General features: G+C 58.3%; 5 protein-coding genes, 1 long non-coding RNA gene and 2 pseudogenes across 9 annotated transcripts in view; 6 read left to right on the forward strand and 2 right to left on the reverse strand.

The window, feature by feature from the left end:
* Window positions 1-172: 172 nt before the first annotated feature.
* LOC103235013 (stabilizer of axonemal microtubules 3-like) lies at window positions 173-2,824 on the forward strand (annotated as a pseudogene).
* Window positions 2,825-2,834: 10 nt separating this feature from the next.
* On the forward strand, window positions 2,835-4,543 carry LOC103235012 (lutropin subunit beta). The gene is given in 3 exon segments (XM_073017244.1): window positions 2,835-3,963; window positions 4,199-4,415; window positions 4,418-4,543. Coding segments are annotated over 3 exon segments (486 nt in total). The 5' UTR covers window positions 2,835-3,732; the 3' UTR covers window positions 4,456-4,543.
* A 6,277-nt stretch (window positions 4,544-10,820) lies between these two features.
* On the forward strand, window positions 10,821-12,188 carry LOC103235014 (choriogonadotropin subunit beta). Its single transcript, XM_073016203.1, has 2 exons — window positions 10,821-11,581; window positions 11,817-12,188. The coding sequence occupies exons 1-2, from the start codon at window positions 11,351-11,353 to the stop codon at window positions 12,129-12,131; spliced, it is 546 nt and encodes a 181-aa protein (XP_072872304.1). The 5' UTR covers window positions 10,821-11,350; the 3' UTR covers window positions 12,132-12,188.
* Window positions 12,189-12,201: 13 nt separating this feature from the next.
* On the reverse strand, window positions 12,202-19,148 carry LOC140711827 (uncharacterized). Its single transcript, XR_012093127.1, has 2 exons — window positions 18,685-19,148; window positions 12,202-12,434 (listed from the first exon to the last, which is right to left on the reverse strand). It is a non-coding gene; the product is annotated as an uncharacterized lncRNA (long non-coding RNA).
* Window positions 14,367-15,452, forward strand: LOC103235534 (neurotrophin-4-like; annotated as a pseudogene).
* Window positions 19,045-21,421, forward strand: LOC103235016 (stabilizer of axonemal microtubules 3). Its single transcript, XM_037991474.2, has 5 exons — window positions 19,045-19,281; window positions 19,546-19,746; window positions 19,847-20,008; window positions 20,291-20,418; window positions 20,823-21,421. Exons 1-5 carry the CDS (start codon window positions 19,126-19,128, stop codon window positions 21,193-21,195), a joined length of 1,020 nt encoding a protein of 339 aa, XP_037847402.2. The 5' UTR covers window positions 19,045-19,125; the 3' UTR covers window positions 21,196-21,421.
* Window positions 21,422-22,007: 586 nt separating this feature from the next.
* LHB (luteinizing hormone subunit beta) lies at window positions 22,008-23,121 on the forward strand. Of its 2 annotated transcripts, NM_001365017.1 has the most exon segments (3): window positions 22,008-22,038; window positions 22,387-22,554; window positions 22,790-23,121. In NM_001365017.1, coding segments are annotated over 3 exon segments (426 nt in total). In that variant the 5' UTR covers window positions 22,008-22,023; the 3' UTR covers window positions 23,033-23,121.
* A 49-nt stretch (window positions 23,122-23,170) lies between these two features.
* Window positions 23,171-24,264, reverse strand: part of RUVBL2 (RuvB like AAA ATPase 2) — a 41,769-nt gene continuing 40,675 nt past the window's right edge. For all 3 annotated transcript variants that reach the window (XM_073016202.1, XM_007997482.3, XM_073016201.1), the window contains exons 13-15: window positions 23,945-24,074; window positions 23,407-23,521; window positions 23,171-23,279 (exon numbers count right to left, since the gene is read on the reverse strand). In XM_073016202.1, the coding sequence (XP_072872303.1) occupies window positions 23,254-23,279; window positions 23,407-23,521; window positions 23,945-24,074 (271 nt within the window). In that variant the 3' untranslated portion in view covers window positions 23,171-23,253. The remainder of the gene's footprint in view (window positions 23,280-23,406; window positions 23,522-23,944; window positions 24,075-24,264) is intronic.

A 24,264-nucleotide genomic window follows, 5' to 3' on the forward strand; every position in this document is an offset into this window, starting at 1 on the left:
TGTGCCCCTCTTGGGGTCCGTGTCCCTCTGTCTCTGGGTCTCCTTCTCACTCCATCCAGCCACATGCCTGCAGGCCCTTCATTGGCTAGGTTCAGGATGGGCGGGTTCTGTCACCTGGGGCAACAGCAACAACAAGCCAGCACCTACTTGACTACAGGGAGGCGGTGGAACCATGGCCAGTGGCACCCTGGTTCTGCGCTGTGGGCCCCCACCCCGCCTCCCGTGGTCTTCCATCTCTGCAACCGAGATGCCTGGGTCCTGGCCCAACTGGCATCTCACCAACACCGTGTTGCCCACCGCATTATTCCACCCGTGCCCTTCCTCCCGCCCACGGTGCAGGTGAGTTCACCCTAGGCTGAAGCCCTGCGGGACCTGGGGACCCAGAAAGCTAGGTGCTGAGTAAAGGGGATTGGGAGCTTGGACTGCTCTCTGGAGTTGGAGTGTCCTGGAGCCCTGGGTCTGAGAGAGGAGGCACCAGGGAAGCTGGATGCCAGGGATTGCAGAGAAAGGGCTGGGGGCCGACTGGAAGAGGTCAGAGTTTGGGATGGGGGGTGTGATACCAACTCCTGAGTCTTTCTAGCTGATGGGCAGCGCCTTCTCTCCAGTCCAGGGTCGCGGACCCTCTACCGCCGGCTACAAAGCAGGATTCTCGCATCCGGGCTTTCCAGGAGGTCCTCAGCAGATGGGAGACAACCTCTGGCTAGGTCTCTGGCTCGGCTTACGTGCCCAAGACCCATGGCAGGCCCTGCGCCCAGCCCAGAGCCCAGAGCCTGCAGACCCCAGGAGGACTGGGGGATCAAGGATTCAAGAGAAAAGGTAAGGTTTAGGGAGTGCTGGAGTCCGCAGGGGACAGGGCGGGAGACTGCATTTGAGTGCCCTGCGCCTTCACATGGGTCTCCAGGTCGCCTTTCCGCACCTCAGAGGCCGCGGCTGGCGCCTCCCACTGACCACAAAGTACCACAGCGGCAAGAAGAGGGCGCAGTACACAGGCTCTCCCGACCGGGACGCCCGCGCCCTCGAATACGTGGGGCCCCAGCCCCCTACAAGTCGCAGACCACCACCGCGGGGGGCTGGGTCTCGAGGCCAGGCCAGAAGGACCATGGGCTGGAAACTCATCTTCAGGGCTCCAAAGCTGCTGCGGAGCTGGACAGCGGGCTGGGGATGGGGAGGAGACTAGAATATTCTGAGACGGGGTCAGGTGGGAGCTGGGAGAGGTAACATGCAATTGTTGCCCAAGATGCAGCTCAGCTCCAGTGGCCACACCAAGACGGTTTAAGACCCAGAGAGAAACCGGGGAGGGAGGTTTGTGGTGGCTGGGGGCCTGGGTTTGAGTTCCCTGACCAGCAGGAGGTGCTCGAACTTAGGGAAGTGAGGCTGGGAAGGGTTCGGGTTTGAGGAAGGAAGCTGAAGTTCCCTGGCGTGGGTGGCAGGAAGGGCTCTGACCCTGGGTCGGGGTGCGAGGGCGGTGGCCCTCATGGTTGTCGAGGCCGAAGGAGAGGGATTCTGAACTCGGGACCCAGGGCTTGGAACGGGGTGTGAAATCTATGCCTTGGGTATGCCTCCTCCCACAATCTTACAAAGGCTCTAATCCCCTGGACGAAGAACCCCGAGCTGTCTGGCCAGCCTTTCACAGTATCCGACTGGGGCGTCCTGGACCGCCGCCAGCTCTATCTGACCACCTCCGCCAGGGACTTTCGGTTCTATCCCAAGTAAGCCGGGCTCTCGCTCCGCACCGCCTCCTGCACAGACCCCGCCTTGGCCGGTGCTCGCCGAGCCCCTGGGCTGGCTTCCATTCTCTGACCCGGTGGTCTCAGCCTTGACTCCTATAGCAGCAAGAACCAAAGTTCAGGCCCCAGCCCCTCCCTCTTTTAGCACCCAGGAGTCCTTAGTGTCAACTCTCAGGAACGGCGGTAGGGACAGGAAGCGCGCACAGCGGCTGAGGGGATTCTGGATCTGAGGGCAGGGCCTCCTTCCGTACTTGAGCCCCCACATACTCCTTCCCAAGGAAGCGAAAGTCCCCGTTTCCTTCCCTAGGATACGAAAGCTCTGTTTCCAGGACGTTAAGTACCTGGAGTACCCAGGAACGCAGGCTACGCGCGCCCGGTGCCGTCCTTCCTAAGGCGCCCTCGCCCGGAAATGCAGGAGTTTGGGTGTGCAGACTCCTTAGATCCCGAGGTCTGAACCTCGTCCCCAAGGATCCAGCTGTATGCTCACCATCCTGCCCTGCTCCCACAGGACGGAGCTGTCTCTGTACCCTCGCAAAGACTCCCTGATCTACTGGAGCTTCGAAGAGACGCCCTAACCCGCAGCGGCCGCCCTGTCCGCGCTCCTCCCGGCCGCCCGGAGCGCCGCACCGCGGGGCCCTGACTCTGGCTCAGGAATCCTACAGCCCCGCGCTGCACCCGGTCCGCCCGCTGGACCGCTTCCGCCAGCTGGAGGCGCCCTGGGGTGGCCCCCACTGTCAGCCCTTGCCGGGCATCCACAGTCTGCCGAAAGCCTACAGCCCCCAAAACTCCCGCTCCGGCAGCTTGAAGTCGGCGCTAGTGGGAGCCGGCCGGGCCAGCCCCACCCCAGACACGCCCCCGGGCCTCGGGGCGGAGCCGAGCTCCGGACCTCCGCCCACTACGCGGTGTCCGGACCTAGGTGGTCTCCTACTCCTTGCGTCTATCGGGAATGTGGGGGCCGGACTACCCTAGACACGCACACTCAGCTGCGGCTTCGCGAGGAAGGGACTAAGTTCAGATATAGTCCTGGGAGGCTGTGGCCCCGCGGGCACGACACACCCCCAGCGGGCGTGTTAAATAATGAGTTAAATTACCTGAACCACACGCATTTCCGGGGACCGCTCCGGGCATCCTAGCTTGAGGGTAGGGTGGGCGGAGGTCCCTAAGGGAGAGGTGGGACTCTGGCTGAATCCCTCGTTGGGGGGCATCTGAGTCAAGCGTCTTCCCCAGCTACACAGTCACGGGGAGGCCCTCGCGGATTGGGCAGGAGCTAAGTTCGAAGCCGCGCCCATCCTGGGAGGTTGGACTTGCGGGAATGCCTTAAGTGGAGGAGGATTGAGGCTTCAGTCCCGCACCTTTCTCGGGTCACGGCCTCCTCCTGGCTCCCAAGACCGCACGATAGGCAGAGGCAGGCCTTCCTACACCCTACTCCTGTGCCTCCAACGCCGACTAGACCCTAGCACTCGGAGTCTCCGAGGTCACTTCACCGTGGTCTCTGCCTCACTCTTCGCGCTGGACCACTGAGGGGAGAGGGCTGGGACGCCCCGCTGAGCCACTCTTGCCCCTCCCTTGCCTTGTGCACCTCTCACCTCCCGGGGTGTTAGTGTCGAGGTCACCCCAGCATCCTACCACCTCCTGGTGGCCTTGCCGCCCCCACAACCCGGAGGTATAAAGCCAGGTACACGAGGCAGGGGACGCACCAAGGATGGAGATACTCCAGGTAAGACTGTAGGGCCCCTGGGCACCTTCCACCTCCTTCCAGGCCATCACTGGCATGAGAAGGGGCAGATGCGTGTGAGCTGTGGAAGGAGGCCTCTTTCTGGAGGGGTGTGACCCCCAGTAAGCTTCAGGTGGGGCAATCCCTGAGGGTGGGGATCTGAAATGTTGGGGTATCTCAGGTCCTCTGGGCTGTGGGGTGGGCGCTGAAAGGCAGGTGTCTGGGTGGTGGGTCCTGACTAGGAGATGCCGGGAAGGGTCTCTGGGTCGTTGCACGTGGTGTACTCGGGGAATGGGAGGGCCAGGGCACGGGGCTGCGGTCTCAGACTGGGCTGAAGCAGTGTCCTTGTCCCAGGGGCTGCTGCCGTGGCTGCTGCTGAGCATGTGCGGGGCACGGGCATCCAGGGAGCCGCTGCGGCCACTGTGCCGCCCCATCAATGCCACCCTGGCTGCCGAGAAGGAGGCCTGCCCCGTGTGCATCACCGTCAACACCACCATCTGTGCCGGCTACTGCCCCACCATGGTGAGCTGCCCCGGGCCAGGGACAGGTGCTGCCACCTCAGGGCGGGGTCACAGAGGCAGCGGGGGAGGAAGGGCGGTCTGCCTGTCTGGTCAGGGGCTGGGGAATGGGGTGTGGGAGGGCGGGAACAGAGGGCTTCCTGGACTCCTGAGTCTGGGACCTTTGGGGGCAGCTGGGGAGCTCAGCGGAGGCGCTGGCCCCAGGCACATGCTCACTCCCCTATCTACACTTCCTCCAGATGCGGGTGCTGCAGGCGGTCGTGCCGCCAGTGCCCCAGGTGGTGTGTACCTACCGCGAGGTGCGCTTCCACTCCATCCGGCTCCCTGGCTGCCCGCCTGGCGTGGACCCCATGGTCTCCGTCCCCGTGGCTCTCAGCTGTCGCTGTGGACTCTGCCGCCGCAGCACCTCTGACTGTGGGGGTCCCAAGGACCACCCTTTGACCTGTGATGACCCCCACCTCCAGGCCTCCTCTTCCTCAAAGGACCCTCCCCCTAGCCCTCCAAGTCCATCCCGACTCCTGGAACTAGCAGGCACCCCGTTCCTCCCGCAATAAAGGCTTCTCAATCTGCACTCTGGGGGTGTCTTTCTGTGGACTCAGGGCAACCACACACACGCAGGGTGGGTCCAGCTTCAAACCATTTTATACAAAGTCACACTGTCAGATCTCTGGTAGAATACAAGGTGGATGGCTGGACGCCGTGGCTCATGCCTGTAATCCCAGCACTTTGGGAGACTGAGGTGGGCGGATCACGAGGTCAGGAGATCCAGACCATCCTGGCTAACATGGTGAAACCCCGTCTCTAGTAAAAATATAAAATTAGCCGGGAGTGGTGGCAGGTGCCTGTAGTCCCAGGTACTTGGGAGGCTGAGGCAGGAGAATGGCGTGAACCCAGGAGGGGGAGTATGCAGTGAGACGAGATGGTGCCACTGCACTCCAGCTTGGTCCACAGAGTGAGACTCCATCTCAACAACAACAACAAAAAAGAAAACAGGGTGGGGACGGGATGACATCCAGCTCAGGAGGTGTCCATGGTCTCGCCGTCTGTGGGGAGAAGGAAGGCCACATGGTCAGTGTGCCTCCAGGGGGCAGGGCCTGAGCCTTCAAGGCTGAGCTCCCTCTTCCTCCCTCTGAGGGTGGCACTGGCAGTACAGGTGGGGGGTGGGGATCTGAATGGGATGAATGGTCTGAGGTGGATGTCATCTCTTCCATTCTGCTTCATCCACTGCCTTTCCCTTCCCCTCCTCAGGGATGGCCCTGCTGCTCTAAGGACCCCAGTTTCAGAACTCAACAAATGATCACAATATCACAACTCTCTGAATTAGAGCTCAATCTCTGCAAGATGGGTGAAACCATAAGGGGTTTTGAAGTTTGAATAGGAGTTCTCCCGGAGGAACTTGAGGGTAATAATTATCATGATGATGATAAGAATAACCACTATTTGGCAGGGCGCGGTGGCTCAAGCCTGTAATTCCAGAACTTTGGGAGGCCAAGATGGGCGGATCACGAGGTCAGCAGATCGATAACACGGTGAAACCCCGTATCTACTAAAAAAAAAAAAAAAATACAAAAAACTAGCCGGGCAAGGTGGCGGGCGCCTGTAGTACCAGCAACTCCGGAGGCTGAGGCAGGAGAATGGCTGGAACCCAGGAGGCAGAGCTTGTAGTGAGCTGAGATCCGGCCACAGCACTCCAGCCTGGGCGACAGAGGGAGACTCCGTCTCAAAAGAACAAAAAAAAAAAAAAGAATAACCTCTATTTTTTGAGTGTTTACTCTTTCTCAGCCCTAATACATAACTCCTCGGATCAACTCTCATGGATTTGATCATTAGTGGCCTTTGGTGTTGAGTGGCTGACTGCCCAGTCTCAGAGGACACCACCTTGCTCATCCTGGAGAGAGGGAGGGCACATTGCATTACGTGGATACGGAAGGAGAGAAACTGGAACATGCAAGCAGATGGCCAGGGGACCTTGAGAACGTGGTCCACAGAAGGCTTTTAAGTGTCTGGGAGCTGGGGTTCAAATGGGAAATATTACTTGGTGAGAGGGGGCAGGGTTTGGCTTAGAATATTCTGTTGTGAGGTAATGAGCCCCCCATCACAGGGAGAGTACAAGCAAGGTTGAATAAGAAGTGATCAGGATGCTGGAGAGTTCAGCTCTGGGTGGGGAGTTGGAGTCAGGTTTCTAGCCCTCTTCCCTGTCCCAACCTATACCCTACATTGGGAAAGAAACAGACCTTAAAATTATCCCGCTTGATGGCCGGGTGTGATGACTCACGCCTGTAATCCCAGCACTTTGGGAGGCCGAGGCAGGCGAATCACCTGAGGTCAAGCATTCAAGGTGAAACCCCGTCTCTAATAAAATTATAAAAAGAAATTTTCTGGACGTGGTGGTGAGTGCCTGTAATCCAAGCTACTCTGAAGGGTGAGGCAGGAGAAACACTTGAACCTGGGAAGCAGAGGTTGCAGTGAGCTAAGACTCTGCCATTGCACTCCAGGCTGGGCAAAAAGAGGGAAACTCCTCTGCCTCAAAAAAAAAAAAAAAAAAAAAAGTCCAGCTTGAGTGGGACATGACATTCTGACTAACTCGCCAGCCCCTGGCTGGATCAGGGGGTCAGTGTGCATTGACAGCCCTTGAGTAGGGCCAGCAAAATCCAACAGAAGGGTTCCAGAAGCCTGAATGGGGGAGGAGGGGTAAGTGGGATTCTGGGCCTGGCTGCAGAAGGCAGCCTCAGTTTTCCTTGTCTGAAGAATGGGCCAGTGGGATGAGCTTACGGGGGTTCTGGAGATAGAAGCCTTGAACTAAAGCTCTTTTTTTTTTTTTTTTTTTTTTTTTTTTTTTTTTTTTTTGAGATAGAGTGGCGCCATCTGAGCTCACTGCAGCATTCACCTCCTGGGTTCAAGTGATTCTGCCTTAGCTGGGATTACAGGTGGGTCCTACCATGCCTGGCTAATTTTTATGTTTTTTGGTAGAGACAGGGTTTTGCCATGTTGGCCAGGCTGCTCTCAAACACCTAACCTCAAGTTATCTATCCGCCTCAGCCTCTCAAAGTGCTGGAATTACAGGAGCGAGCCACCGCGTCCACTGACCAAAAGCTCTTTATAGTGAAGAAATGACAAGGGAAGCCAGGGACAGATCAAAGGAGTTCACAATAGCCCTTCACCTATTACCCATCTCCCCACATGTGTTGTTAACACACACACACACACACACACACACACACACACACACACACACACACAGAGTTTCTCTCTCTTTCTTTCTTTCTTTCTTGTTTTTTTTTCTCTCTCTCTCTGTCTGGGACAGACCACAGGACTTCAAAATAGCCCTTTACCTATTACCCATCTCCACACATGTGTTGCCAACACACAACCGCACCTCTCTCTCTCTCTCTCTCTCTCTCTCTCTCGTCCAGATTTGAGTATGGGACATAGGCTTCTTCTCCACCCATCTATACAGACCAGGCCCTGGGGCGGGGTGGAGCATGGTTGCCTCCGTTTCTACATCTCCTTGTTTTCAATCTGTGATGTTGATCCTTTTGCCACCTTACTCACTGTCTGTAACTTCCAGTGTCTCTCACCTCTGGGTTAGTACTAATAGCTCCCTTTCAATCGTAGACTCTTTCTTCCTCCCTGTCTCTCCCCTTTCTTATTGTATTTCCTTCTCAAATGTCCAGGCCGGTCTTTTTCACTATGTCCCTGTGCACTTCTCTGTGGGTCCTTCCTCTTTGCCCGCCCAGCCTACCCAGGTGGAACTTTTCCAGCAAATTAAAGGCAGGCAGGGGCCGGGCGTGGTGGCTCAAGCCTGTAATCCCAGCACTTTGGGAGGCCGAGATGGGCGGATCACGAGGTCAGGAGATCGAAACCATCCTGGATAACACGGTGAAACCCCATCTCTACTAAAAAAAATACAAAAAACTAGCCGGGCGAGGTAGCGGGTGCCTGTAGTCCCAGCTACTAGTCCCAGCTACTCAGGAGGCTGAGAATGGTGTAAACCCGGGAGGTGGAGCTTGCAGTGAGCTGAGATCTGGCCACTGCACTCCAGCCTGGGCGACAGAGCCAGACTCCGTCTCAAAAAAAAAAAAAAAAAAAAAAAAAAAGGCAGGCAAGACAGCTGACGCCAGCACTGACCCCTCCAGCACATGCAGTGATAGTGGGGGAGCCCCGGGGACCTCTGGAAATCATTACCCCAAGGTGGGCAGACCTGGCAGAAGGAGGAAGCAGCAGGAGCTTCTGGACCTTGGAGGAAAGAGGGGTGTTTCTCATGGATGTCCTGAGGTGCTTTGTGCAGTGCAGGGGTCTCTATCTCTCTGTCTGGATTCCCAGGTCTCTGTTCCTCTTTCTGGGTCTCTGAAATTCTGAACTTCTTCTTCCTCTTCTGCCCTCCTCTCTTTGAGTCTCCATCCCCCTCCCCGCATTTCTCTGTGCCCCTCTTGGGGTCCGTGTCCCTCTGTCTCTGGGTCTCTCTCACTCCATCCATCCACATGTCTGCAGGCCCTCCATTGGCTAGGTTCAGGATGGGCGGGTTCTGTCACCTGGGGCAACAGCAACAACAAGCCAGCACCTACTTGGCTATGGGGAGGCGGTGGAACCATGGCCAGTGGCACCCTGGTTCTGCGCTGTGGGCCCCACCCCCACCCCGTGGTCTTCCATCTCTGCAACCGAGATGCCTGGATCCTGGCCCAACTGGCATCTCACCAGCACCTGCGTTGCCTACCCCCCCACCCACAGTGCAGGTGAGTTCACCCTAGGCTGAAGCCCTGCGGGACCTGGGGACCCAGAAAGCTAGGTGCTGAGTAAAGGGGATTGGGAGCTTGGACTGCTCTCTGGAGTTGGAGTGTCCTGGAGCCCTGGGTCTGAGAGAGGAGGCACCAGGGAAGCTGGATGCCAGGGATTGCAGAGAAAGGGCTGGGGGCCGACTGGAAGAGGTCAGAGTTTGGGGTGGAGACGGTGATACCAACTCCTGAGTCTTTCTAGCTGATGTGCAGCGCCTACTCTCCAGTCCAGGGTCGCGGACCCTCTACCTCCGGCTACAAAGCAGGATTCTCGCATCTGGGCTTTCGACGAGGTCCTCAGCAGATGGGAGACAACCTCTGGCTCGGCCTACGTGCCCTAGACCCATGGCGGGCCCTGCGCCCAGCCCAGAGCCCCAGGGCCTGCAGACCCCACGCGGACTGTGGGGATCAAGGAATGGAGAGAAAAGTTAAGGTTTGGGAAGTGCCGGAGTCCGCAGGGGACAGGGTGGGAGACTGCATTTGAGTCCCCTGCGCCTTCACATGGGTCTCCAGGTCGCCTTTCGGCACCTCAGACGCCGCAGCTGGGGCCTCCCACTGACCACAAAATACCAGCGCAGCGAGACGAGGGCGCAGTACACGGGCTCTCCCGACCAGGACGCGCGCGCCCCGGAATACATCGGGCCCCAGCCCCTCACAAGTCGCAGACCACCACCACGGGGGGCTGGGCCTCGAGGCCAGGCCAGAAGGACCGGGGGCTGGAAACTCACCTTCAGGGCTCCTAAGCTGCTGCGGAGCTAGAGGGCGGACTGTGGGTGGGGACGAGACTAGAATATTCTGAGATGGGGTCGGATGGGAGCTGGGAGAGCTCAGCTCCAGTGGCCACACCAAGACGGTTTAAGACCGGGAGCGGAACCACAGAGGTTGTTTTTGGTGACTGGGGGCTTGGGTTTGAGTTCCTTGACCAGCAGGAGGTGCTTGGATTTAGGGAGATGAAGCTGGGAAGGGTTCAGGTTTGAAGAAGGAAGCTGAAGTTCCCTGGCGTGGGTGGCAGGAAGGGCCCTGACTCTGGGTCGGGGTGCCAGGGCCGTGGCGGACATGACTGTCGAGGGCGAAGGAGAGGGATTCCCGCTGCACCGCGGGGCCTTGACTCTGGCTCGGGAATCCTACAGCCCCGCGCTGCACCTGCTCCGCCGGCTCGACCGCTTCCGCCCGCTGGAGGTGCCCTGGGGTGGCCCCCCTGGAAGCCCTTGCCGGGCATCCACAACGTGCCAAAAGCCTGCAGCCCCCAGAACTCCAGCTCCGGCAGCTTGAAGCCAGCGCTAGTGGGAGCCGGCCGGGCCAGCCCCACCCCAGACACGACCCCTGGCCTCGGGGCGGAGCCGAGCTCCGGACCTCCAAGGATGTAGATGCTCCAGGTAAGACTGCAGGGCTCCTGGGCAACTTCCACCTTCTTCCAGGCCATCACTGGCATGAGAAGGGGCAGACGCGTGTGAGTTGTGGAAGGTCTTTATCTGGAGGGGCGTGACCCCCAGTAAGCCCACTACGAGGGGTCCAGACCCAGGTTGGCTCCCACTTATTACTTCTGTCCGCAATGTGGGGGCGGGACTAACCCAGACACGCCCACTCGGCTGCGGTATCGAGGGGAAGGGACTAAGTCCAGATAATGTCCGTCGAGGCTTGACCCCTCGAGCAGGACACGCCCCCTGCGGGCGTGTTAAATAATGAGTTAAATCATCTGAGCCACACCCATTTCCGGGGACCGCTCCGGGCATCCTAGCTTGAGGGTAGGGTGGGCGGAGGTCCCTAAGGGAGAGGTAGGGCTCTGGCTGAATCGTTCGCTGCGGCGCATCTGGGTCAAGCAACTTCCTTGGCTGCACAGTCAAGGGGTGGCCCTCGCGGATTGGGCAGAAGCTAAGTTCGAAGCCGCGCCCCTCCTGGGAGGTTGGACTGTGGCGCGGGAATGCCTTAAATGGAGGAGGGTTGAGGCTTCAGTCCCGCACCTTTCTCGGGTCACGGCCTCCTCTTGGCTCCCAAGACCACAGGATAGGCAGAGGCAGGCCTTCCTACACCCTACTCCTGTGCCTCCAACGCCGACAAACCCTAGCACTGGACGACTGAGTCTCTGAGGTCACTTCACCGTGGTCTCTGCCTCACTCTTCGCGCTGGACCACTGAGGGGAGAGAGCTGGGGCGCCCCGCTGAGCCACTCCCGCGCCTCCGTGGCCTTGTGCACCTCTCACCTCCCGGGGTGTTAGTGTTGAGGTCACCCCAGCATCCTACCACCTCCTGGTGGCCTTGCCGCCCCCACAACCCGGAGGTATAAAGCCAGGTACACGAGGCAGGGGACGCACCAAGGATGGAGATGCTCCAGGTAAGACTGCAGGGCCCCTGGGCACCTTCCACCTCCTTCCAGGCCATCACTGGCATGAGAAGGGGCAGACGCGTGTGAGCTGTGGAAGGAGGCCTCTTTCTGGAGGGGCGTGACCCCCAGTAAGCTTCAGGTGGGGCAATCCCTGAGGGTGGGGACCTGAAATGTTGGGGTATCTCAGGTCCTCTGGGCTGTGGGGTGGGCGCTGAAAGGCAGGTGTCTGGGCGGTGGGTCCTGACTAGGAGATGCCGGGAAGGGTCTCTGGGTCGTTGCACGTGGTGTACTCGGGGAATGGGAGGGCCAGGGCACGGGGCTGCGGTCTCAGACCGGGCTGAAGCATTGTCCTTGTCCCAGGGGCTGCTGCTGTGGCTGCTGCTGAGCATGGACGGGGCAAAGGCATCCAGGGAGCCGCTGCGGCCACTGTGCCGCCCCATCAATGCCACCCTGGCTGCCGAGAAGGAGGCCTGCCCCGTGTGCATCACCGTCAACACCACCATCTGTGCCGGCTACTGCCCCACCATGGTGAGCTGTCCGGGGCCAGGGACAGGTGCTGCCACCTCAGGGCCGGGTCACAGAGGCAGCGGGGGAGGAAGGGCGGTCTGCCTGTCTGGTCGGGGGCTGGGGAATGGGGTGTGGAAGGGCGGGAACAGAGGGCTTCCTGGACTCCTGAGTCTGGGACCTTTGGGGGCAGCTGGGGAGCTCAGGGGAGGCGCTGGCCCCAGGCACATGCTCACTCCCCTATCTACACTTCCTCCAGATGCGGGTGCTGCAGGCGGTCGTGCCGCCAGTGCCCCAGGTGGTGTGTACCTACCGCGAGGTGCGCTTCGACTCCATCCGGCTCCCTGGCTGCCCGCCTGGCGTGGACCCCGTGGTCTCCATTCCTGTGGCTCTCAGCTGTCGCTGTGGACTCTGCCGCCGCAGCACCTCTGACTGTGGGGGTCCCAAGGACCACCCTTTGACCTGTGATGACTCCCACCTCCAGGCCTCCTCTTCCTCAAAGGACCCTCCCCCCAGCCCTCCAAGTCCATCCCGACTCCTGGAACTAGCAGGCACCCCGTTCCTCCCACAATAAAGGCTTCTCAATCTGCACTCTGGGGGTGTCTTTCTGTGGGCTCAGGGCAACCACACACACGCAGGGTGGGTCCAGTTTCAAACCATTTTATACAAAGTCACAGCGTCAGAACTCTGGTAAAAACAGGGTGGGGACAGGGGATGACATCCAGCTCAGGAGGTGTCCATGGTCTCACCTTCTGTGTGGAGAAGGAAGGCCACATGGTCAGTGTGGCCCAGGGTGCAGGGCCTGAGCCTTCTAGGCCGAGCTCCCTCTTCCTGCCTCTGAGGGTAGCACTGGCAGTGCAGGTGCCGGGGTGGGAACCTGAATTGAATGAATGGATGGAGGGGGATGTCATCTCTTCCAGCCTCCTTCAAGCACTGCCCCTCCCTTCTCCTCCTCTTCCCTACCCTCTCTCCATCTGCTTCCCATCCCTGCCAGGAGCCATCACCTGGGTAGAAAAGGGGCCTCGGAAAGGGGGCAGGGCCTTGACTCCTGAGTACCCTCCACTTCAAGAGGAACTCTGGGGAGGGGGTGTTCAGGGATTTGGCCCCTTCCCCACCTGCCTGTATACCCTGCCTGATCTTTTCTTCCCCTAAGTGGTTGCCCCCTCCCTCTCCTGAGATGTCAGGAAAGAGGGGGCCAGCTGTGTCCTCCACAGGGGCCCCCCGAAGCCTGGGGACTCCCAGCCCCAGAGCTCCGAGGTGGAGGACGTGCTGACAGGTCTGGTAACCACTGACTGTTTCCCAGTCTTCTCTACGCCACCCTTTCCCAGAACCACAGGCTTCCAGAATGTTGTAGAGAAACTGCAACATCCAAGCCTCCACCAGCCTCTCCCCGCGCCAGGTCAATTTCACACACGGGAAAACTGAAGCCTGTCTCAGAGGGGCAGCGTTTCACCTCCTTAGTGGCAGTTTTGAGGTGAACTGGGGTCTCCCTAGGATTGCATGTTGTGGCCTTTCTCCAAATTGTGGAATGTGGCCAGGCATGGTGGCTTGAGTCTGTAGTCCCAGCTACTCAGGAGCCACAGCAGGAGGATTGCTTGAGCCCAGGAGTTCAAGTGCAGCGGGGAATCAGCAAGATATCATATTAAAACAATTTGTTTGGGATCAGGCGTGGTGTCTCACGCCTGTAATCCCAGCAGTTTTGGAAGCCAAGGCAGGAGTATCGCTTGAAATTGGGAGTTCAAGACCAGTCTGGCCAAGATGGTGAAAGCCCATGTCTACTAAAAATACAAAAATCAGCTGGGCACGGCGGCAGGCGCCTGTAATTCCAGCTACTGAGAAGACTGAGGCAGGAGAATCACTTGAACCCATGAGGCAGACGTTGCAGTGAGCCGAGATTGTGCCACTGCACTCCAGCCTGGGCAGAGTGAGACTCTGTCTCAAAAAAAAAAAAAAAAAAAAAATTGATTGGAACATCCTACAAGACGCAAGACTTATGTTTCCTCAGAGTTGTACAGGAAGGATGGCAGAGTGCAGTTACCCAGACTTTAAGTCCCATCTGTGCCCTTTGCTGGTTGTGTGACCAGACACAAATCATTTTTTTCTCTGAGCCTGTATTTCATCATCTGTTGCTATTAAGTAATAGTAGTTGAATACTTATTTTTATTCTATTATTATTATTTGTTTTTGATATGGATTTTCACTCTTTTTTTTTTTTTTGAGACGGAGTCTCGCTCTGTTGCCCAGGCTGGAGTGCAGTGGCCGGATCTCGGCTCACTGCAAGCTCCGCCTCCCAGGTTTACGCCATTCTCCTGCCTCAGCCTCCCGAGTAGCTGGGACTACAGGCGCCCGCCACCTCGCCCGGCTAGTTTTTTGTATTTTTTAGTAGAGACGGGGTTTCACTGGGTTAGCCAGGATGGTCTCGATCTCCTGACCTCGTGATCCGCCCGTCTCGGCCTCCCAAAGTGCTGGGATTACAGGCTTGAGCCACCGCGCCCGGCCGGATTTTCACTCTTGTTGCCCAGGCTAGAGTGCAATGGTACAATCTTGGCTCACTGCAACCTCTGCCTCCTGGGTTTAAGCAATTCTCCTTCCTCAGCCTCCCGAGTAGCTGGGATTATAGTCACGTGCGCCACCATGCCTGGCTAATTTTGTAATTTTAGTAGAGACAGAGTTTCACCAAGTTGGCCAGGCTAGTCTTGAACTCCTCACCTCATGTGAGCCGCCCACCTCGGTCTCCCAAAGCCTGGGATTACAGGCGTGAGTCATAGTAGTAGTTGTATATTTATTATTAATCTACAGTTTGGGCATTATGCAAGTGTTAGATATAGGATCCCCCAAACTTCTAGAAAAAGAGCTTCCCCACAATCCTGGCAGGCAAGCCTCCCCTGGGGTTTCCAACTTCTGTCCCCACTGAAGTTTTCACCCCTTTCTCTAATCCCAGCCTCCTGCTCTCTGTCTCCAGGTGCTCCGAGAACTGCTCCTCCTCCCCTCATGCTCCCTCCCCATCCTCCTCCTTTTCCTCCTCCCCAGTGTGCCAATTGAGTCCCAACCTCACCCTCGACATTACCCCCATTTCTGGCCCTGAGTGGGACCTTCTGTCCCCCCCCCCACCGAGTGGTCCTGTCTAGGGGTGCTTCTGCTGGGGCCCCTCTGCTCCTCCTGCTGGAGGCTGGGGCCTTTGGAGAGTCAGCAGGCACCCTGGCCAACCACAGCTGGTGTGGGGTGAGCGAAACTGCACCAGGGAGTCGTCGGGGTGAACTGGCCGCGACGCAGTCAGCGGCTGGGTGACAGACTCCCGGACCGCTGTGGACTTGCGTGGGCACGAGGTGGAGGTGCTAGGTGAGGTGCCTGCAGCTGGCAGCAGTCCCCTCCGACAGTACTTCTTTGAAACCCGCTGCAAGGCTGATAACTCTGAGGAAGGTGGCCCGGGGGCAGGTGGAGGGGGCTGCCGGGGTGTGGACCGAAGGCACTGGGTGTCTGAGTGCAAGGCCAAGCAGTCGTATGTGCGGGCCTGAGACCCATGCCCAGTAACTGGTCAGGCAGAAAAAGAACTGAGCTGGATGCTGAGAGACCTCAGGGGGCCCAGTTACTCGAAGGATCCCAGTTTGAGAACTCATCAAATGATCACAAAATCACAATTCTATGATTTTGAGCTCAGTCTCTGCAGGATGGGTGAAACCATATGCGGTTTTGAAGGTTGAATACGAGTTCTCCTGGAGCAACTTGAGGGTAAGAATGATGATGATGATACCCAGGTGCAGTGGATCATGCCTGTAATTCCAGAACTTTTGGAGGCCAAGGTAGGCGGATCACCTGAGGTCAGGAGTTTGAGACCAACCTGGCCAACATGGTGAAACCCCGTCTCTACTTAAAATAGAAAAAATTGGCAGGGTGCGGTGGCTCACGCCTGTAATCTCAGCACTTTGGGAGGCCGAGATGGGCGGATCACGAGGTCAGGAGACCGAGACCATCCTGGCTAACACAGTGAAACCCCATCTCTACCTAAAAATACCAAAAAAAAAAAAAAAAAAAAAAAATTAGCCAGGCATGGTGGCAGGTGCCTGTAATCCCAGCTACTCAGGAGGCTGAGGCAGAGAATTGCTTGAACCTGGGAGGTGGAGTTTGCAGTGAGCTGAGATCACCCCACTGCACTCCACCCTGGGGGACAAGAGCGAGACTTCGTCTCGAAAAAAAAAAGAAAAAGAAAAAGATGATGATGATAGTAACAACCACTATTTACTGAGTGTTTACTGTTTCTTAGTCCTAATACAAAACTCCTCAGATCAGCTCTCATGGATTTGATCATTGGTGGCCCTTGGCATTAAGTTACTGACTACTTAGTCTCAGAGGTTACCACCTTATTCATCCTGGAGAGTGGGAGGGGACATTTCCAGATGTGGTTGGGGGAGGAGAGACACTGGAACATGCAAGCAGATGGCCAGGGGACCTTGAGAACGTGGTCCACAGAAGGCCTTTAAGTGTCTGGGAGCTGGGGTTCAAATGGGAAATCTTACTTGGTGAGAGGGGGCAGGCATTGGCTTAGAATAGTCTCTTGTGAGGTAATGAGCCACCCATCACAGGGGGAGTACAAACAAGGTTGCATGAGAAGTCATCAGGATGCTGGAGAGTTCAGGCCTGGGTGGGGAGCTGGAGTCAGGTTTCTAGCCCTTTTCCTTGTCCCAGATTTTACCCTACATTGGGAAAGAAACAGACCTTAAAATTGTCCAGCTTGATGGCCAGGTGTGGTGGATGACACCTGTAATCCCAGCACTTTGGGAGGCCGAGGTGGGCGAATCACCTGAGGTCAGGAGTTCAAGACCAGTCTGGCCAACATGGTGAAACCCCGTCTCTACTAAAATTATAAAAAGAAATCAGCTGGGCATGGTGGCAGGTGCTTGTAATTCAAACTACTCCGGAGGGTGTGGCAGGAGAATTGCTTAAACCTGGGAGGCAGAGGTTGCAGTGAGCCAAGGCCATGTCATTGCACTCCAGTCTGGGCAAAAGGAGTGAAACTCTGTCTCAAAAAAATATATATATATATATTGTCGGCCAGGCGCGGTGGCGCAAGCCTGTAATCCCAGCACTTTGGGAGGCCGAGACGGGCGGATCATGAGGTCAGGAGATTGAGACCATCCTGGCTAACACGGTGAAACCCCGTCTCTACTAAAAAATACAAAAAAGTAAGGCCGGGCGCAGTGGCTCACGCCTGTAATCCCAGCACTTTGGGAGGCCGAGGCGGGTGGATCACCTGAGGTCAGGAGTTCGAGACCAGCCTGACCAACATGGAGAAACCTCGTCTCTACTAAAAATACAAAATTAGCTGGGCGTGGTGGCGCATGCCTATAATTCCAGCTACTAGGGAGGCTGAGGCAGGAGAATTGCTTGAGCCTGGGAGGCGGAGGTTGTGGTGAGCCGAGATCGTGCCATTGCACTCCAGCCTGGGCAACAAGAGTGAAACTCCGCCTCAAAAAAAAAAAAAAAAAAAAAAAAATACAAAAAAGTAGCCGGGCGAGGTGGCGGCGCCTGTAGTCCCAGCTACTCGGGAGGCTGAGGGCAGGAGAATGGCGTGAATCCGGGAGGCGGAGCTTGCAGTGAGCTGAGATCCGGCCACTGCACTCCAGCCTGGGCAAGAGAGCGAGACTCCATCTCAAAAAAAAAAAATTGTCCAGCTTGAGTGGGGCATGAGGTTCTGACTAACTAGCCTGCCTCCTGGCTAGGATCAGGGGTCACTGTGCATTGAGAGCTCTTGAGTAGGGCCAAAAAAATCCAACAGAAGGGCCCCAGAAGCCTGAATGGGGGAGGAGGGGTAAGTGGGATTCTGGGCCTGGCTGCAGAAGGCAGCCTCAGCTTTCCTTGTCTGAAGAATGGGCTGCTGGGATGAGATAATGGGGGTTGAGGAGGCAGAGGCCTTGACCTAAAGCTCTTTTTTTTTTTTTTTTTTTTTGGATGGAGTCTTGCTCTGTCACCCAGGCTGGAGTGCAGTGGCGCAATCTGAGCTCACTGAAACATTCACCTCTCAAGTTCAAGTGATTCTCCTGCCTTAGCTGGGATTACAGGTGCGCACCACCAAGCGTGGCTAATTTTTGTATTTTTTGGTGGAGACAGGGTTTTGCCATGTTGGCCAGGCTGGTCTCAAACTCCTCACCTCAAGTGATCCGCATGCCTCAGCCTCCCAAAGTGCTGGGATTACAGGAGTGAGCCACCGTGCCTGGTGACCAAAAGCTCTTTATAGTGAAGAAGTTACAAGGAAGCCAGGGCGAGATCATAGGCCTTCACAACAGCCCATGACGTATTACCCATCGCCCCACATGTGTTGCCAACACACACACACACAATCTCTCTGTCTGTCTCCCTCTCTCTCTCAGGTCCAGCCTTTTTTTTTTTTTTTTTTTGAGACAGAGTCTCGCTGTGTCGCCCAGGCTGGAGTGCAGTGGCCGGATCTCAGCTCACTGCAAGCTCCGCCTCCCGGGTTCACGCCATTCTCCTGCCTCAGCCTCCCGAGTAGCTGGGACCACAGACACCTGCCACCTCGCCCGGCTAGTTTTTTGTATTTTTTAGTAGAGACGGGGTTTCACCGTGTTAGCCAGGATGGTCTTGATCTCCTGACCTCGTGATCCGCCCGTCTCGGCCTCCCAAAGTGCTGAGATTACAGGCGTGAGCCACCGCGCCCGGCCTCAGGTCCAGCTTTGAGCAAAAGACATAGGCATCCCCTCCACCCATCTGCACAGACCAGGCCCCTGGGCGGGCTGGGGCGTGACTGCCTCAGTTTCTACATCTCCTTGTTTACTATCTGTGATTTTGCTCTTTTTTGCCACCTTCCTCTCTGTCTCTAACTTCCAGTGGCTCTAGCCTCTGGGTCAGTCCTAATAGCTCCATTTCCAATGTGGTCTGTTTCTTCCTTCCTGTCTCTCTCCTCTCTTGTACTTCTTTCTCACTCATCAAAGCCCATCTTTTTCGCTATGTCCCTGTGCACTTGTCTGTGGTTCCCTCCTCTTTCCACACTCTGCCTACCCAGGTGGAACTTTTCAGGCAAATCAAAGGCAGGCAGGACAGCCAATGCTGGTGCTGATTACTTCAGCACGTGCAGGGAGGGTGGGGGAGCCCAGGAGATGTCTGGAAATCCTTACCCCGAGGTGGGCAGGCCTGGTAGACAGAGGAAGCAGCCGGGAGCATCTGGGCCCTGGAAGAAAGGGGGTGTTTCTCATGGAGGTCCTGAGTTGCTAGGTGCAGTGCAGGGGTCTCTGTCTCTCTGTCTGGATCTTGACACCTCCAGGTCCCTATCCCTCTTTTTGGGTTTCTCTGTCCCCCACCCACTGGTTCTCTGAAATTCTGAACTTCTCCTTCCCTTTCCGACCTCCTCTCTTTGAGTCTCCATCCCCCTCCCCGTGTTTCTCTGTGCCCCTCTTGGGGTCCCTGTCCCTCTGTGTCTCTGGGTCTCTTTCTGGCTCCATCCAGCCACATGTCTGCAGGCCCTCGATTGGCTAGGTTCAGGGTGGGCGGGTTCTGTCACCTGGGGCAACAACCACAACAAGCCAGCTACTGCTTGGCGACCGGGTGGAGGTGAAACTATGGCTGGTGGCAGCTTGGCTCTGTGCTGTGGCCCAGCGTGGTGCCCTATCTCTGCAACTGAGGTACCTGGATCCAGGCCCAACTGGCATCGCACCAGCAGCTACGTTGCCCACCGCATTATTCCACCCGTACCCATCATCCCGCCCACGGTGCAGGTGGGCAGACCCTAGGCTGAAGCCCTGCGGGGCCTGGAGACCCAGAAAGATAGGGACTAAGTAAAGGGGATTGGGAGCTTGGACTCCTCTCTGAAGGAGGAGGGTCCTGGAGTCCTGGGTCTGAGAGAGGAGGCACCAGGGAAGCTGAATGCCAGGGATTGCAGAGAAAGGGCTGGGGGGCGACTGGAAGAGGTCAGAGCTTGGGGTGGGGGGTGATACGGACTCCTGAGTCTTTCTAGCTGATGGGCAGCGCCTTCTCTCCAGTCCACGGTCGCGGACCCTCTACCTCCGGCTGCAAAGCAGGACTCTCGCATCTGGGCTTTCGACGAGGTCCTCAGCAGATGGGAGACAACCTCTGGCTCGGCCTACGTGCCCAAGACCCATGGCGGGCCCTGCGCCCAGCCCAGAGCCCCAGAGCCTGCAGACCCCACGCGGACTGTAGGTATCAAGGATTTAGGAGAAAAGGTAAGGTTTGGGGAGTGCCAGAGTCCGCGGGGGACAGGGCGGGGGACTGCATTTGAGTCCCCTGTGCCTTCACATGGGTCTCCGGGTCGCCTTTCCACAGCTCAGACGCCGCGGCTGGCACCTCCCACTGACCACAAAGTACCAGAGCAGCGAGACGAGGGCGCAGTACAGGGGCTCTCCCGACCCGGACGCGCGCGTACCGGAATACGTCGGGCCCCAGCCCCTACAACTCGCAGACCACCACCGCGGGGGGCCTTCCCAGGTGGCCGTGTAGAAGCCAGAGCTGGCGAGACGAGGCGGAGTTCCGGGAGCCTGGGGCGGGGCCAGAAGAAATCACGGCCTTGGGGCGCGGCTAAAGGGTCTGGGGCTGGATCCGGAGGTTAGAGGAGCCGGGGGAGGGGCTGGGCATTCAGGCCAGGCCAGAAGGACCAGGGACTAGAAACTCACCTTCAGGGCTCCGAAGCTGCTGCGGGGCTAAACTAGGGCTTGGAACAGGGTAGGAAATCTATGCCTTGGGTATGCCTCCTCCCCCATTCTTGCTCAGGCTCTAATCCCCTGGACGAAGAACCCCGAGCTGTCTGGCCGGCCTTTCACAGTATCCGACCGGGGCGTCCTGGACCGCCGCCAGCTCTATCTGACCACCTCGGCGCGGGACTTTCGGTTCTATCCCAAGTAAGCCGGGCTCTCGCTCCGCACCGCCTCCTGCCTTGGCCGGTGCACGCCGAGCCCCTGGGCTGGCTTCCATTCTCTGACCCGGTGGTCTCAGCCTTGACTCCTATAGCAGCAAAACCCAAAGTTCAGGCCCCAGCCCCTCCCTCTTTTAGCACCCAGGAGTCCTTAGTGTCAACTCTCAGGAACGGCGGTAGGGACAGGAAGCATGCACAGCGGCTGAGGGGATTCTGGATCTGAGGGCAGGGCCTCTTTCCGTACTTGAGCCCCCACATACTCCTTCCCAAGGAAGCGAAAGCCCCCGTTTCCTTCCCTAGGATGCGAAAGCTCAGTTTCAAGGACGTTAAGTACCTCGGGGACCCAGGAACGCAGGCTGCGGTCCTCACTATCCTGCTCTGCTCCCACAGGACGGAGCTGTCCGGATACCCCCGCAAGGACTCCCTGACCTACTGGAGCTTCGAAGAGACGCCCCAGGTCTGGGGCCACGGCCCGCAGCGGCCGCACTGTCCGCGCTCCTCCCGGCCGCCCCGACCACCGCGGGTCCGCGTGCCACGCGCCAGGCCGGTGACCTCGGCCGTGCCGCACCGCGGAGCCCTGTCTCTGGCTCAAGAGTCCTACAGCCCTCCGTTGCACCCGCTCCGGGGGCACGACCGCTTCTGCCCGCTGGAGGCGCCCTGGGGCGGCCCCCACTGGAAGCCCCTGCCGGGCATCCACAGCGTGCCGAAACCCTACAGTACAGAGAACTCCAGCTATGGCAGCTTGAAGCCGACGCTGGTGTGAGCGGGCCGGGCCAGCCCCACCCCGGACACGCCCCCTGGGCCGCGGGGCGGAGCCGAGCTCCGGATCTCCGCTCACTGAGAGGGATCGGACCAGGCCTGAGTCGCACTCATTACTTCTATCGGCAATGTGGGGGCGGGACTAGCCCAGACACGCACACTCGGCTGCGGCATCGCGGAGAGGGGGCTAAGTCCAGATAATGTCCTTGGAGGCTGTGGCCCGGCCGGCAGCACACGCACCCTGAGGGCGTATTAAATGAGTTAAATCACTTGAACCACACCCATTTCTGGGGACCCCTCCGGGCATCCTGGCTTGAGGGTGTGGTGGGCAGAGGTCCCTAAGGCTGAGGTGGGGCTCGGGCTGAATCCCTGGTTGGGGGGCATCTGGGTCAAGTGGCTTCCCTGGCAGCACAGTCACAGTGAGGACTGTGGCACATGAATGCATCAAGTGGAGGGTTGAGGCTTCAGTCCAGCACCTTTCTCGGGTCACCTCCTCCTCCTGGCTCCCAAGACAACTCGATAGGCAGAGGCAGGCCTTCCTACACCCTACTCCTGTGCCTCCAACGCCGACTAGACCCTACCACTCCATGGATGAGTTTCTGAGGTCACTTCACCGTGGTCTCTGCCTCATCCCTGGCGCTGGATCACTGAGGGGAGAGGGCTGGGGCGCTCTGCTGAGCCACTCCTGTGCCTCCCTGGCCTTGTGCACCTCTCGCCCCCAGGGGGATTAGTGTCCAGGTTACCCTAGCATCCTACCACCTCCTGGTGGCCTTGCCGCCCCCACAACCCCGAAGTATAAAGCCAGGTACACGAGGTGGGGGACGCACCAAGGATGGAGATGCTCCAGGTAAGACTGCAGGGCCCCTGGGCACCTTCCACCTCCTTCCAGGCCATCACTGGCATGAGAAGGGGCAGACGCGTGTGAGCTGTGGAAGGCCTCTTTCTGGAGGGGCGTGACCCCCAGTAAGCTTCAGGTGGGGCAATCCCTGAGGGTGGGGATCTGAAATGTTGGGGTATCTCAGGTCCTCTGGGCTGTGGGGTGGGCGCTGAAAGGAAGGTGTCTGGGCGGTGGGTCCTGACTAGGAGATGCCGGGAAGGGTCTCTGGGTCGTTGCACGTGGTGTACTCGGGGAATGGGAAGGCCAGGGCACGGGGCTGCGGTCTCAGACCGGGCTGAAGCTGTGTCCTTGTCCCAGGGGCTGCTGCTGTGGCTGCTGCTGAGCATGGGTGGGGCACGGGCATCCAGGGAGCCGCTGCGGCCACTGTGCCGCCCCATCAATGCCACCCTGGCTGCCGAGAAGGAGGCCTGTCCCGTGTGCATCACCGTCAACACCACCATCTGTGCCGGCTACTGCCCCACCATGGTGAGCTGCCCCGGGCCAGGGGCAGGTGCTGCCACCTCAGGGCTGGGTCACAGAGGCATCGGGGCAGGAAGGGCGGTCTGCCTGTCTGGTCGGGGGCTGGGGAATGGGGTGTGGGAGGGCAGCAACAGAGGGCTTCCTGGACTCCTGAGTCTGGGACCTTTGGGGGCAGCTTGGGAGCTCAGCAGAGGCACTGGCCCCAGGCACATGCTCACTCCCCTATCTACACTTCCTCCAGATGCGGGTGCTGCAGGCGGCCCTGCCGCCCCTGCCCCAGGTGGTGTGTACCTACCGCGAGGTGCGCTTCGACTTCATCCAGCTCCCTGGCTGCCTGCCTGGCGTGGACCCCGTGGTCTCCTTCCCTGTGGCTCTCAGCTGTCGCTGTGGACCCTGCCACCGCAGCACCTCTGACTGTGGGGGTCCCAAGGACCACTCTTTGACTTGTGACCACCCCCAACTCCCAGGCCTCCTCTTCCTCTAAAGACCCTCCCCCAGCCCTCCAAGTCCATCCCGACTCCTGGAACCAGCAGGCACCCCGTTCCTCCTGCAATAAAGGCTTCTCAGTGCGCACTCTGGAGGTGTCTTTCTGTGGGCTCAGGGCAACCACACACAGAGTGGGTGCAGCTTCAAACCATTTTATACAAAGTCACAGTGTCAGAACTCTGGTAGAAAACAGGGTGGGGACAGGGGATGACATCCAGCTCAGGAGGTGTCCATGGTCTCGCCTTCTGTGGGGAGAAGGAAGGCCACATGGTCAGTGTGGCCCAGGGGGCAGGGCCTGAGCCTTCTAGGCCGAGCTCCCTCTTCCTCCCCGAGGTTGGCTCTGGCACACAGGTGCAGGGTAGGGATGCTTACTGAGTTCATTGAAGAGGAAGGCGTCCTGGTACTCCTTCATGTACTGCGTGGAGCGGGACTCGTCCAGGAAAAGTGAGTAGACCCGCTTGATGTCATCCACCTGTACTTCTGTACCCTGGAGGGGGAGGGCGGGTCCTGAGTTGGGCCCCTCTCCGTGAGGCTCACGGCACAGACCCCAGCATATGCCACCTCCATGCTCCAGGCAGCAGAGGGTGGCATGTGAGGGGAGGGCATTCTGGGCCAGATCACCTGGGTTCAAATCCTGCCTGGTCATCTCCTGGTTGTGGGCCCAGCCTCTGCATTCCTCAGTTTCTTTATCTGTAAGGTGGACCTAACAGCATCTACTTACAGTCAACAGAGATTTACTGAGCACCTACTGTAGGCTAGGCGGGGAGATACAGAAGACAACTTGAGGGATGAAAATTCCCTGCCTCTGAAAATGTACATCCTAGGTTGAAATCGGAACCCTGGCAGCCCCCGAAGTAGTGCGTCACTCACTGCCGCCATCTGGCCCTGCTGGCTAATTCGGCCGGCTGACCTTGCGTTTCCGGCACACCAGGCTTGCAGCCGTGATGAGCTGGATGGCGTAGCGCAGTGACGTCTCCAGCCCGATGCGGGTCAGCACCGTGTAGGCGTCCTCACTCATCTCCACATCTTCCTCCTCGCACCTGCAAGCAGTGGTGGATGGGGGTGGCTCAGCCAGGGCCCAGTCTCTGACTGCAGCAGAAGTGGCCACAGCAACCCTCTGGCCCTTCCCCACTGGGAATATGTGGCACCTGTATCTTAGAACCATAGAATGCTGAGGCTAGAAGAGCCACAGAGACAGGGGCTGGGCTGGACCTAAAACCTAGGCCTCCT

This window comes from Chlorocebus sabaeus, chromosome 6, assembly GCF_047675955.1.
Source record: "Chlorocebus sabaeus isolate Y175 chromosome 6, mChlSab1.0.hap1, whole genome shotgun sequence".
NCBI lineage: Eukaryota > Metazoa > Chordata > Mammalia > Primates > Cercopithecidae > Chlorocebus > Chlorocebus sabaeus.